Source organism: Apostichopus japonicus, chromosome 17, assembly GCF_037975245.1.
Source record: "Apostichopus japonicus isolate 1M-3 chromosome 17, ASM3797524v1, whole genome shotgun sequence".
NCBI classification, from domain to species: Eukaryota; Metazoa; Echinodermata; class Holothuroidea; order Aspidochirotida; family Stichopodidae; genus Apostichopus; species Apostichopus japonicus.
Window position 1 is genome coordinate 13,200,251 of NC_092577.1, and position 13,746 is coordinate 13,213,996.

General features: G+C 38.6%; 2 protein-coding genes and 1 long non-coding RNA gene across 3 annotated transcripts in view; 2 read left to right on the forward strand and 1 right to left on the reverse strand.

The window, feature by feature from the left end:
• The window catches only part of LOC139984454 (uncharacterized), a 31,950-nt gene extending 30,039 nt beyond the window's left edge, over positions 1-1,911 (reverse strand). The window contains exons 1-2 of the mRNA XM_071998369.1: positions 1,802-1,911; positions 621-802 (exon numbers count right to left, since the gene is read on the reverse strand). Coding sequence (XP_071854470.1) covers positions 621-802; positions 1,802-1,829 — 210 coding nt within the window. The 5' untranslated portion in view covers positions 1,830-1,911. The remainder of the gene's footprint in view (positions 1-620; positions 803-1,801) is intronic.
• LOC139984949 (monocarboxylate transporter 12-like) overlaps positions 1-13,746 on the forward strand; it is a 256,740-nt gene that overhangs the window by 82,377 nt on the left and 160,617 nt on the right. The gene's annotated exons all lie outside the window — the stretch shown is intronic.
• Positions 1-13,746, forward strand: part of LOC139984953 (uncharacterized) — a 104,540-nt gene that overhangs the window by 34,513 nt on the left and 56,281 nt on the right. The gene's annotated exons all lie outside the window — the stretch shown is intronic.

Here is a 13,746-nt window from a genome sequence, read left to right on the forward strand (position 1 = left end):
GTAGTGAGATGAAGTCCAATATGTTTATTGATCAAACAACGTAACATTCGTACCTTTATAAACACAGCGTATTTCTAGCAATGCATATCTGAAGCTTGTATTCAGGGGACGGATCCAGGATTTAAAAAAAGAGGGTGTGTGGCCGTGTGGTCGTTGATGCCGATTCCCACGTGACCCACGAGCGTGAAGGATTCCTTTAAGGCTAAATTAAATCTTTAATTAGATCGACACGCACGATTGTGCTTATAACTACCTTTAATATTATGTTTGGGTCGAACGGGGGGGGGGGGGGTTGGAACGGTTGGGTTTGGTAAACCTCCGCACATGGTAACCGCAACATTTAAAAAGGGAATATATACCGTCAACGGTACACAAAGTATAAATTAAATAAACTCAAATATATCTTTCACGTAATCAATGGTTTACTTTTAGCCAATTAAGATTGGTTCTATAAATTATCAGATAAAATCGCATACATATACGTTACAGAGTAGTTCCATATTATCGCATACAGCTTACAGCTCTAGATGCGTAATTCATTACTGCCATATCATTGCATTCCCATAAAACGTTGCTTTTGTGTGGTAGGAAGAGTAACAAGTGGCATATATAGTCTTTACCTCTCGGCACTTCCTCAAGAAGTTGAGTAAATCTCCAAATTGCATATATTCAGTGATCAGGTAAAAAGGTTCTCTCCTTGAACAGCAGGCAACAAGGGACATGATATTTCTGTGTTCTCCAAGTGAGGAGAGTAACTTCATTTCATCTAAGAGGTCTTCATTAGCCTCGGCGAAAGCGCCGACTGTGAAGAAGTGTAAAATAAAAACGTACTATAAACGAATGCAATTACAACATCTTTGGACATGAAATGCAAAATACAGGGAATATTCTTTCCATTCTTTCAAACATAGTTCGACATGGTTCTAAATCGAATTGTATCCCAAAGGGATACATTGTGACGGAAGCAAAGTAAAGAGCTATTTATATGATCAGCAATCCCATATGAATAAAGCCTGTGAATTTCCAGGATATCAATTGGAGAATAATTTCCTCCGAGAAATAATGTAATGTTAATTCATAAATAGAAAACTAATTTGGTCAAATTATCAACACATTTGTCAGAGCAGAGAATGTTTGAGACGAACAGCACGATCTGACAGTGGCCTAGCAGGAAACAACAGGGCAATTATAGCAGTTATAGAAATTCGTCCTCAAGGAGATTCAACATTCACACGATCCCAGCCATGGTTTGGGCTTTAAGTGAGAGATTACGAATACCAGGTACTTCTATACTCCTGAATATGACATGCACTCTCAGGCCCTACAGACAACACAGGGTCCCAACGGGCGTCTCCAGCGAGATGGGTGGTTACTTTTTCAGTCATTGTCACCGTGCACCCCCCCCCCCCTCCCCCCGAATTGGTGACGCCGTGGCCACTGATTTCTTGGCTACCTCAAAACTCACATAAGAGCTGTAGTACGGCATCGAACACGAGGACTCGAACTCTTGTCTTTGATATGTCTCGCACTGGAGACCGAATCCACACAAGTCCGCAAGTATTTATTTCTTTTCTTTGAAAATGCTAACTATTTATTTGCTTACGTCTGTTAAGACATCCTTTTCTTGGGCGGAAGATCAAATGACTGAATGATTATGAAGCCTCTGTAGCTGTGTAATAATATGTGACACTAACATAACATATCAATATGAAAGAACATAACAAGCTGCTGGAAATCTCTGTTCTAATCTATCTCTGTTTCAGAACTACTAAATATACGTTATACGAGAAATGCAAAATACCTTTTGTGGTTTTTACAGCGACAGCCATATTGTCAGGATAACCAATGAGTCCAGTGATAACGCCCTTATACACAACACCGAATTCACCTTTTCCGAGTTCTTCTTTTAGGGTGACTTGACAGAGGTTTATCTCCTTGGATTTTAGTAGAGGTTCCACATCCCTGTAAATATCATAGTCTTCCTAACATAATTGTTACGGAACAAACGATACACATGGCATATTGTTGAAAAAGGAGTGACTGTTCAAGCGGCTCTACCTTCTTATCCATAGTCATTCACGGATGCCTTTCAAAATGGATGCAGCAACAATTTTTTTTTGACGGGCACGCAAAATTAACTAATAGATGGAAAATGGCTTCCACGGATTTACAAATATATGTTTTTGTTTTACCGGTCATAGAACGAATTCTTCTACAAGGGCACGGAAATGTGTCTTCTGCAAGAACACAGAACACGAGTGGCACGGGAATAAGTCTTTTAAAAGGCACGGAGCAAAATGAACCAAATTTGACTTCATGATTACGGAAGAACATTTTATCTGTCCACCTATATATGAAGAATTTTGCAACTTAATAATGACTAAGAATGAAAAAGACAGAAGTGAAAAGAGCATACCCAACTGGATACGAACAGTCTGGTAAAGTCTCCTTCTTTTAACGAGAAAAAAGAGTATCAGACTCAACAGTAAGACCAGAATGACTGTAAGACAGACAACCAGGAGGAGACTGTTTGGTGCAACTGCAACTGTAGCTATGAATAATATATAATGGTACTCAGTAAACCGGAAATTGTTAGTATGTGTTGAAAGAGATTATAAACATAACCTGTGAGTAGTATATATCGTGCTACTTCACTCCCCCCCCCCCAGGGAGCCGCAGGCACCCGTTTTTAGGGGGCCGTCTCCCGTTTCTCGGGAGCCGTTTCAGGAGCCTTCGTTTTCCGAGATCGTCATCGATGTTGTCATCGTTTATTTAAGTTATGCGTAAAACAAGTCGTAACATGTTCATCATTTAATTTAAGAAACGGACAAAACGCGTTGTAACGCGAATAGATAATATGATGTCAACGTTTTCTTGGGAATGCGCCAATAATGAGGATGAAATGATTCAGGACGGTATCCATTTGATTTCGCATCAATATGAAGGAGGAGCGAGGTGTTTCAAATCAAGCACACTACTAGCTGGTTACCATGGACGACAAAGAAACATTTCCAGAAATCTCAGACGAATTGAACAACGCCGGCTGGCGTACGTACGTGGCAGAAAGATAAACCCTAGTTTGTGAACCAAGAAACGAATCAGCGCATCGACGAATTCCCGAAGCTTTCGAAAGACATTTCAGGTTCATCACCAAACTTGACGCTTTTTGAGAATTGTATCGTAGATTACTTCATTGATTTGGTAGAAGTTCGCCCCAATTTTTGTAACGAAACAAAGCAGAGTGAACGGCAACATGCAGCAGTAACTGCACAGTCATCGCCCGTCGAGAAAGGAGAAGCGCTGGATTAACCATGTCAGTAACATACTGAGGAATCTATGACCCGATTCTCGTTGGGAGGTAAGCGTCACGTTGTCTTAAAATGTTATCGAGGTTTACCGTATGTTAACATCAGGGAATATTTTCGCAGGGAAACGAAATATAGACTCTTTCCCGGAAAGCGAGGTATTAATTTGAAAGTGGAGGAATGGAATAAACTGTACGAACAAAACGCGCCGCAGTGTACAAGTTAACTTAATGACTGAATACATTCGTGTTTTTTTGTCGATCACATCATAACGGTGAAAGCAAAACGTTGGATACTGTCAGGGGACTTGTAGCCTGCATATTTGCCTCCATGATGGACGGAGTCGCCTACGGGTATTTGAAACAAAACTGCGAGGGTTGCGACATGGAGTGGCCTTCTCAGCTCAATCACCGTTGACCGATATGTACTTCAACGATTTGCAGCATTTGGTGAGAGACGAATGGATCATTGACGCCAAGAGAGAATCCCTGCTAAAGACAGTAGAAAATTCCTACCGTCCGATCGATTATGTTACAACTATGAATGAACTGGTCGCAATCACCAGAACTCGTGATAGAGGCAATCGAAAAGACGAACGTAAACGAAATCATCCGTGGACACCAAATGCTGCAAGTCGTTGAAGTACATATCGGTCAACGGTGATCGAATTGAGAAAGCCACTCCATGTCGCAACCCTTTTTGTTTTGTTTCAAATATCCATAGGCTACTCTGTCCATCATGAACCTGAAATATTTTTGGAAAGCTTCGGGAATTCGTCAATGCGCTGATTCGTTTTTTGATACCGGTACACAAACTATGGTTTATCTTTCTGCCACGTACGTACGCCATCTCGTCTGAGATTTCTTGAAATGTTTGTTTGTCGTCCATGATAACCAGCTAGTAGTGTGCTTGATTTGAACAACTCGCTTTTTCTTTATATTGATGCGAAAACAAATGAATACCGTTCTGTAGCAAATCCCAACATAACGATGACATCATATCATGTCATCATATCAGGGCATAATATAGTCGCGTTACAACTCGTTTTATGCGTTTCTTAAATTAGATGATGAACATGTTACAACTTGTTTACGAATTACTTAAATAAAACGATCACAACATCGTTGACGACCTCGGAAAACAAAGGCTCCCGAAACGGCTCCCGAAAAATAGGAGACAGCCTCGGAAAAACGGGTGCTTCCGGCCTTCAGAGGGGGATCTCCCGAAACGGCTTCCGAAAAACATTTCAAAAAACGAAGGCTCCCGAAACGGCTCCTGAAAAACGTGAGAGGCCCCGAAAACGGGTGCCTGTGGCTCCATGGGGGCGGGGGGGGGGGGGAGGGGGTGGATAAGTAGCACGATACTACTCCTGTGATAGTTAAAATATGGTAATCTTAAACATATGAAATTTTTAGGACGACCTTCAATGGGATGCGCAAGAATTTAGGCCAACGTGGCTCCCCAACCACGCTTAAGAATGAGCAGAGGGTGCTGCGATATCTGTCCTATCGTGCTACGCGAAACTCGACAAGTTGCAATCTATGAGTAAAGATTATAACGAACGGTACCGTGAGTTGATCACCTGTATCTACAATGTTCTTTCGTAAAAAACGAGGAAGAAGAGTTCTTTCGAAACATATTTGTGAACTTCAAAGTTTTAAGTCAAGGCTACTATTTAACGCAGCGAAACTGCACAAGTAGAACTAGTCGTTCACCCAGCGTGCCAGTATACAAGTTCATTTGGCACGTTCGCAGCTCGTGAGTGCTTTCACACGATCGCGTTACTGTAAACCAGAGACCAAAAACAATACAGATCTCGCACATTAGGACCGACATGAAAGATCGGTCTGTCAAATTAGCAGTATTAGCGCGCTTAGTTGGTTATTGGCTAAACGAATGGACAGCCAGTCGGAAAATCTTACAGATCTCGATATGCCTTTCAAGGATCATTGCTACTTCATTTGTTATGCATGTACCATTTCTCTAAAACAGTCTTACAGAATAAATACTGTGAATTTGAACTATTTTACTTGGCAGCATTGTCACGTCTCTAATTGAAGACCTTCGCAGATATCCAAGGGGGTGAGGGAACAGTAATCTATGTCGAAATCTGCTTTCCTTAACGTGTTGATCTATGCAGATGACATTGTGAATATTCATCCAATTCTATATAATAAGGATATAGAGAGGATAAAAAGGGGCGAAAAATACTACGGCACCTGCCAGCGTCACTCTTACCTCAAACTTTTCCAGCTAGGCCACTTCTGGTCCATTATGTAGTTATTGCATAGTGTGTGTGTTGTACCCCTATAACATTATACTACTTAAAGTTCCAGTTCCTACATATCTACGTTGACAGTTGCACATTTTCATTTGTTTATGTCATTTAGTTACCGGACTTAATTATATTTCTTTTACATGTGTTCAAGTTGCTAAGTTGTGTATTATGGATGGATGTATGCAACCTTTCAGTTCACGTGCTTTCTCGTAATGTGCCATGCCATGGACTTAGTGCAGACATACATACGCACACACAAAATGGCCGCTCATTACCAAGCCCACCGTCTTTAGTGTCATTTTTCTAAATAAATAAATTTCGCTACTGCTAGGGTTTTTCCCTGTTTTTACCAACAAAAAAACACTTTGTGGTTGATGTTTCATTATTTCTCTATTTCTTTATTCGAGTTTACTACCCATTCACAGCATCAGGAAATGTACATATACATGTGAGAGGGCGTTATGAAAATGGTACAAGTACACCTGGCTAACTTCAGTACTACATGAACATACTCTCAATAAAGTAGCTCACCCTCTGTACAATAGCCCAGTTCCATACAGTCCTCTGTTTGTCTGGATAGTGTAGTTATCACGTCAAGATCAACATCATAAGTCGTGTTTGCAGTTTCTGTGTTTCGAAATCTCACACAAAAATACTGGAAATCATTGCAACTTCCACCGGAGAGATCTATTTCGTAATGCAGTCTTTCCCATGCCATCCAAGGTGGGTCATTTTTACGTTGGTCATACCCTTTTGAAGAGTCCTTTTCTGAGAATACTGTTTCCTTGATTTGATTTTTCCCGCCATCTATTCTGGAAGTTACCCAAGCCGTTAATTCCCAAAGATTTGTGCCCAGAATAAATCTTGATGTCTTTTTTCGATCGACGGTTATATTTAATCCAAATGTTACATTCAATTTTTGCGTTCCAGCAGTGAAATTTTGGTCACTTATGTAGATGATGCTGGTACTCTCTGGGTACAAACCTGGTAAAGTAAGAAAGCAAATGATCGTAAAACATGCGTAATACGCTATCGTTGACAGGTTATAGAAAGCCTTTGACATCCAACACACCAGTAGATTAACTGTTGCCGAATGGTTAAATTTGATAGGTCTGTGACACGAAGGTTCTGGTATCATATCATATTATTATTATTATTATTATAGTTGTTTTTATTATTATTGGACTAACTAACTGTGATTTGGGACTACCTAACTGTGATGTTGGGTTAACCACAACCGTATGCTACTGGGTTATACTGGGATATATGCTCTTTAAAAATATATCTTTGTCTTGCAAAGCCCCTTTTTCTAACAGTGTATATTAATATTAAGGATACTTCCTGAGTTAAGGAATGCATACTGGAAGACCAAAAGGAAGCCTCCGGAGCAAAACACTTCATGAGTCGGCTTCTCAACCTAGCCTTCGCTCTAGCCTATCACACTCAAGGAGTGAAGACTATAACTCTGATACAGAGGAATGTGATTTTGCAAGGGACATAAACTCCGGTATTGTTCGGCTACGCAAGATTCTCCTTAAAGAGATATAGTCCCTTCAAGTTGATTTCAACAAGGCGATTGAAGACCTGAAACTGTCAATTACTGAGCTGAGATGAACTGAGATGTAAAACCCTCGACGAAAAAGAGTGAAAAGATCACCATGCCGGTCTACTAAACAAACAAGAGCGGTTCTCAATAAGAAAATAACTTACGTATAGTTGGACTGAAAGACGACTGACAGAAAAGGAGGACTATCAAAATTGCAAAAAAGGTTTTCGAAGAAGTTTGGATAACATCCTGTTTCCCATCTCAATTGCTTTGGGTGCTAATGTTAAGCTGTTAAAAAACCCTTCTTAAGTATTAATGATATCTCAGTACCACGTTTATGTAGTCGATATCTATTTTTTTTTTTTTTTTTTTGCTCTTTACTCTTTGCTGTATCGATGGCCGACCTTAAAATCTGTTTTAGTAATGTTAGGGGAATAAGACCATCAGTCAATCGTAGGCAGCAATTTAAACATTTTTACCGCCATACTTTTGATATAATCTTAGTTCAAGAAACGCATTTTACTTCACATGTTGAACAAATCTGGTGAAATGAATAGGGTGGGCCAATTTGATTCTTTCATGGCACGGCTCTTAGCAAAGGGGTTGCTATAATTTGTTAACATAAAACTTCTCTTTACTATACATATAAGGTTCGCTGTGATCAAGACGGTAGATGAATCAGCACTGACATTCCCATCGATGCTACAACTTTAACTTTACTCTGCACGTACGGGCTAAACAATGATAATCCTGGTTTTGGCATTAGTATTACACGCAGTTTACACAGCTTTCATTGTCAGGCTATTATATGGGGCGCACATGGGCGGCGATCCTGGGGGGATGGGGGGGATATATCCCCCCCATGAAAATGGGTGGAGGGGATGTAATACACCATATCCCCCCACCAAATGCCAGGAATAAGAATATTTTCATGCCTTCATTTATGCATCATCGTGAATGTACGGCTCTTTTTAGCTTCATTTCTCGCCTATACCATAAACGCAGTGCGATCTTTTCAAATAAACCGTCTTTATAAAGCAAGAATAGTTGACTGTAGGCTTCATTGGCCCTATAACAACAAAATGTATTATTGCGCCCACGGTATTGATATAGTACATATATGCACCCTCATAGTATTCATATAGGCCCTATAGTAGGCCTACACACGTACATGTTCCCTCGAACAGCTGAGAATCTCATGTTACCAGGGTAATGCTTAATTAGGGGCGTCGGAGCGGTTCGCCGCACCACTATTCACGGCGCAAAAAAAAAGGAGAAAAAAGTAGCACTAAGAAGAAAAAAAGGCAAAAAATAAAGAACCAAAATGAAAACATACTTCAAAATGTGTTTCAGAAGATTAATCGGGTACAAAACAGACAAGGGAGAATGCACAGAAGAAAAGCTCGGGAAGTGCCATTTCCTGCAGCCTGGGAGGCATTTTTTTCAAATTTTCTCCATTACGCTACGCGCCAACCAATGGTGGCGCGTAGCGTAGTTTGACCTTCCAAACGTCCCCCACCCCCCCGATAATTATGGTAGATGGCCACACTCTGATCTTCCGTACCAATCCCAAATAGCTTCCGACGCCCCTGTTAATACACGTACGTTTCACCTGGATGCCCTAGCAATCGGTACCTAGGAATGTAACTATGTGTAATTGTGTATTGCATGTGTATAGGCCTATAATAGACTGCATGAGGCCATTTTCTTCATCGAATAATATAAAGAGCTCTCGAACATTCTAACGTTGCGCCTGAAACAAGATTGACAGGGGCAATTTTCCCAAAATAACACCCGAAGTTAAAAAAAAAGTATTTTGGATCCTGATTATGAGATATTTCGGACATGAAATCCCTATTTTAAAGTTGGGTATATGCCGCTTGGAAACCTCGGCAAGTGCCGTTTCCGGCCATCTAGAGGGTTTGTAAATCCCAAAATCTTCTTGTACGCTTCGCGCCAACTCATGGTGGCGCTACGCTTAGATAGTCAACAAGGTCATATCCCCCCCACTCGGAAGTACGGATCGCCGCCCATGGGGGCGCAGACTTTAACTTTGATCATAATCACTATTTGTCTGAAGAGCAAAGTAGGGGAGTGAACACTCTCATTGTAAGCCTGACAACGACCCTTGGTTTCTAACTGAGTACAAACCAATCTCTTTTACTAAGTACCGACTTTAAGATTGGTGCAAAAGTGTTAGCTCGCAAATTGAAAGGTATTATTAAGCATCGTGTCGGTGATAATCAAACGGGGTCATTGGTGATTAAAGTTATTGGTGAGAATATTAGGTTTATATTTTTTATATCTTATAAACCATACACATGACAATACGACTCATAGTCTCTTGTACAGTAATAGTACTGCTTGTGTATGTCACAATGGTAATTCTACCGGTACCTTTTGTATAAAAGGAAGTGTTAGGCAAGGTTACCCTCTGAGCTCGTTTCTGTTCTTAATCTGCGCTGATATTCTCTCTAAATGTAATATTATTATCAATAACATTACTGGTATTAATTATTTATGGTCATGAATTGAACGTTCTACAGTATGCCGACGATACTGTTATTCTCTGTGATGGTAGCAATGACTCGACTCTTGAAATGCTCAACACCCTAAACATTTTCAAGCTGTCCTCTGAACTTAAGGTGAAGTTTCCAGAAACTCAGGTCTTTCCGCTAGGTTCCTTTATTACTCCACCCGATTATCTCTCTGACCTGAACCTGATTCTCAATTATGGCCCTATTAAGTTTCTGGGAATAATTTTCACTCATAATGGCAACGACGGCTGAACTACCAGCAAAAACAATCTAGACTTAAAAATCAACTTCTGTTGTGGAGTATTAGAGATATGACTCCTATGAGACGAAACATAATTGTCTTTTCTATTAGCCAATTGGTGTATCTGTTCCATGTTCTTCCAAACCCTCGTAAGGATTGTATTAACAAGGTTCATAGTATTATTTTCGACTTTATTTGGCATAATGCTCGTGATAAGGTCAGTAGAGATACTCTGATCAACCCTATTGTTCAAGATGGGTTCAAAACTATCTGTGTGGATTGCTTTGTCAATACCTTAAAAGCTTCTTGGGTTAAACGCTTACTTGACAAGTATGGTACGGGTTACTGGAATACTTTTTCGATGCTTCTCTTTCCCATTTTGGGAAGGAACTTTTGTTTAATTGTAACTTTAACGTAAACGATATTGTTAAAATTAAGAAATATTTTCATTAGACAGGTCTGCATTGCATGGTCTATAAGGCTACTTGTGTTACTCCATCCCAAAATTTCGAGAGACAGATTATCTGTAATAACCATTTCATAAGAATGAATATTTCAACAATCAATTTTAATAAGATCCGTCAAGTCGGAATTATGTACATCAAGAGCTTTTCAGAAGTGATGCTTCTCCAATTTCTTATACTCAGTATTGAGATAAATTTAATCTGACAAGGCTCCCCTTGACATCATTTTTCGGTATTCTTTCTGCAGTTCCTCCTGCTTGGAAATGTTCATTTCAGGCTTTGGTAGCCACCGCTCCAGAAGATCATCTCATAAATGTTATTTCTAATACTCCAAATCTTTCAAAAGCAGTTTACTGTCTCTTAATCTGGCCTATTTCTCTTCCTCCACGTGCGTGTGATAAGTGGAACTTGCTCTTTAATCTCAATTGTGATAACTGGTAAATCATTTTTAAAATCCTTTTCCGTACTCTCTACGAGACCAACGTTCAGTATTTTCAATTGGAGGTATTTTCTCCACCGTCTTCTTGCTATCAATACGCTTAATCTATATATAATGACAAAAAAAACAATTTCCCTGCCATCACTTTCTGTAAAATGGATACAGAAACCATAAAGCACCTATTTTGAGACGGCCATGTAACCTCCTGTCTTCTATTAGATACCGATCAACTAGTTGGTTACAATTTAATGTTAGATCACCCAAGTTGAACTGTTCATTTTCCATTGTAAATATCATTTATATAAGTGTCGAAGTTGAATGAGATTATGCCAAAATGTAACGAGTTTTTTTTACAAAATGAAATGATATGAAAGTAAGTTTATTGTACTACAGAACTGTTTTGCTCATCTCCTAAGACTGTTCGAAACTTGATCTGTTATTGTTAAATGTTTCGTTGTGTTTACTGCAGGGTTGTTCTATGTTAGTATAGTACGATTTGTAACATTGGTCAGTATCATTACTTAATTCGGAAACGAAACAATTTTACTGCTACGAAAAATAAGCTCTTATGGACAAGGCTCTACTCACGATAAGGATAAACAGGACAACACTCCTCTGTAACGTATTTTCCTTCCATTTCTTTTTCTTCACATTCGGCACCGCATATTTCAATCTCGCATGTCACTATTTTATTGCGACATGTGCATGTTGTGCATTTATCAAGCTCCAATCTTTCGTTGTCCCGAAGAATATGTTGCTGATAGTTACATTCAGTGTAATCTTGATTTCATAAGGAATAATGATACATCTTTTACAAGTCAACGAATATCTGAACAAGTTAAGTGTTAAAGTAATACAGAAAATAAGGTGTCGTTAAAAATGTTACAAATATTTTGATAAATTCTTTAGCAATTTTTTTACCATACTGACTAATTGTTCACATACATGTTAACAATTTGCCACAAATTAAATTAAAATTTCACAATCTGTAGATAAATGATAATTGGTTACTTTAAATCTCGTAAATTCAACGATATGCAACAAATGATTAACTACGCTCGCATCGGGGATATAATCGTTAGAACATGTTGCAGCAAAACAATAATTTGATCATTTGATAAATGTCGAAAATAAAATTTTGCAACAAACCAATTAATTTTGCTTGCTTCGGAATGTCATCATTTCAACATTTTGCAGCAAATGATGAATTGCAGCAAAGTCATAAAGAGAGATCTTAATATTTTGACGGCATTTGAACGTTTCCAAAATATAATTAATTACGCCCGTATCGGATTATCACCCATTCAAGAATTTGCAGTAAAATGATGTATTGTAGCAAAATTGCAGAAAAAGATCATCATATTTCGCGGCACTTTAACGTATCCATAATATTGCAAAAATATTTTAATTGATCAATGAAAATTCATCCATTGACCAATTTAAAATAAAAAAAATGTCGAATTGCAAAATTATATTTACCTATAGTAACAGTACATTTCGCAGAAAATTGTTGAGATGCGAAGCCATTAACATGAAGTGAGTAATTCTGTATTTAGTTGTTAAAAGAAAATGTCAAATTGTCTAATGTTGACAAGTAGTAAATTCGACAACTTTCCGCATTATGTTGAAATACAAGGGAGTTATTCAACAATTTGCAGAAAAGTAATCATTTAGTTGTGTGAACATTTCAACATTTTGATGCCACCTCAACAATCCCATTGTCATCATTTGATTAGCGGTTTTGAACAATCCTGGCACACGAGTCAGTACTACTTGGCTTGTTATGAAACGGTCCTTAACGAATGGTATTGAGACTTGCCATCCTTGAAACGAATTTTGCTACCATCGTGCTATATGCTTCGTGTTGCTGCACTAAAGTATTTGATGAATAACGCAACTTCTAGAGAGAATCGGAATGCGGCATAATCTTGTTACTAATACTCCTTTTCATTCCTTCCATTTTTACCTTTTTTTTGTATTTTGTCTTGAACGCATTACACCAAAAAAGGAACACGATTACCCTCCCTTATTGGCATCGTACGCAAGCAAGGAACGTGGACCTGTTAGGTTTTCGTTACAAAAAATCATCACAGTTACATTTAAAATGTGGATACTTTTGCACGTTCCAAGACGTACACAATCAATCAGTCTTTCTTTTTGCGATTGAAAGGTGAAAGAAAGGTTATAAAGCGGCATTGTTTGGGATTGTTGTCCAAATTCAACGCAAAAGTATTTGTAGTCATCACACGTGGCGTTTTTAAATTGCAATGTTCCCCCCAATTTGGTCCAGTACATTGGTGGATAGTTTGGCTTATAGTATTCCATTGCTGCATTCCTATCATTAAAGATGTTGTCTTGAAACGCAAATGTCGGTCCTGAACCATTTTCGTTTCGACTGAACCAACTGCTTAGTTTCCAAAGTTTCTGACCCCTGACAACTCTTGAACTTTGCTTTCTGTTGACTTTAATGTCCAGGCCAAACCGGAAATGTTTCGTGTCACCCACCGTGAATGAGAAGTTGTTGAAGCCAGTAATAGTTGCTTCAGATACGATAATTCCTAAAGAAACATGAAATATATATATATATATATATATATATATATATATATATATATATATATGTATGAATATATATATATATATATATATATATTATACCAAGTTAGGTATACTATACATGCAGCAACAAAATAGTAGATAGATACGGTGTTGTAAGTACAAATTCTCTTTTCCCTCGGTGCCAATGATCGAACAACAGTGATATTGACAAAGCGACTCCTAAGTTTAATGGAATACAATGGATTAACGTATTGAGAATTCATGCAGTTTGGTATGAGTTCCTTGCTGTTGTCCATGTCAAAGCAATTGTGTGTTCAAGTAGTTCATGTGTACGGTTACATGAAAATACGAATTCAATATGCTATGGCATAGTTCCC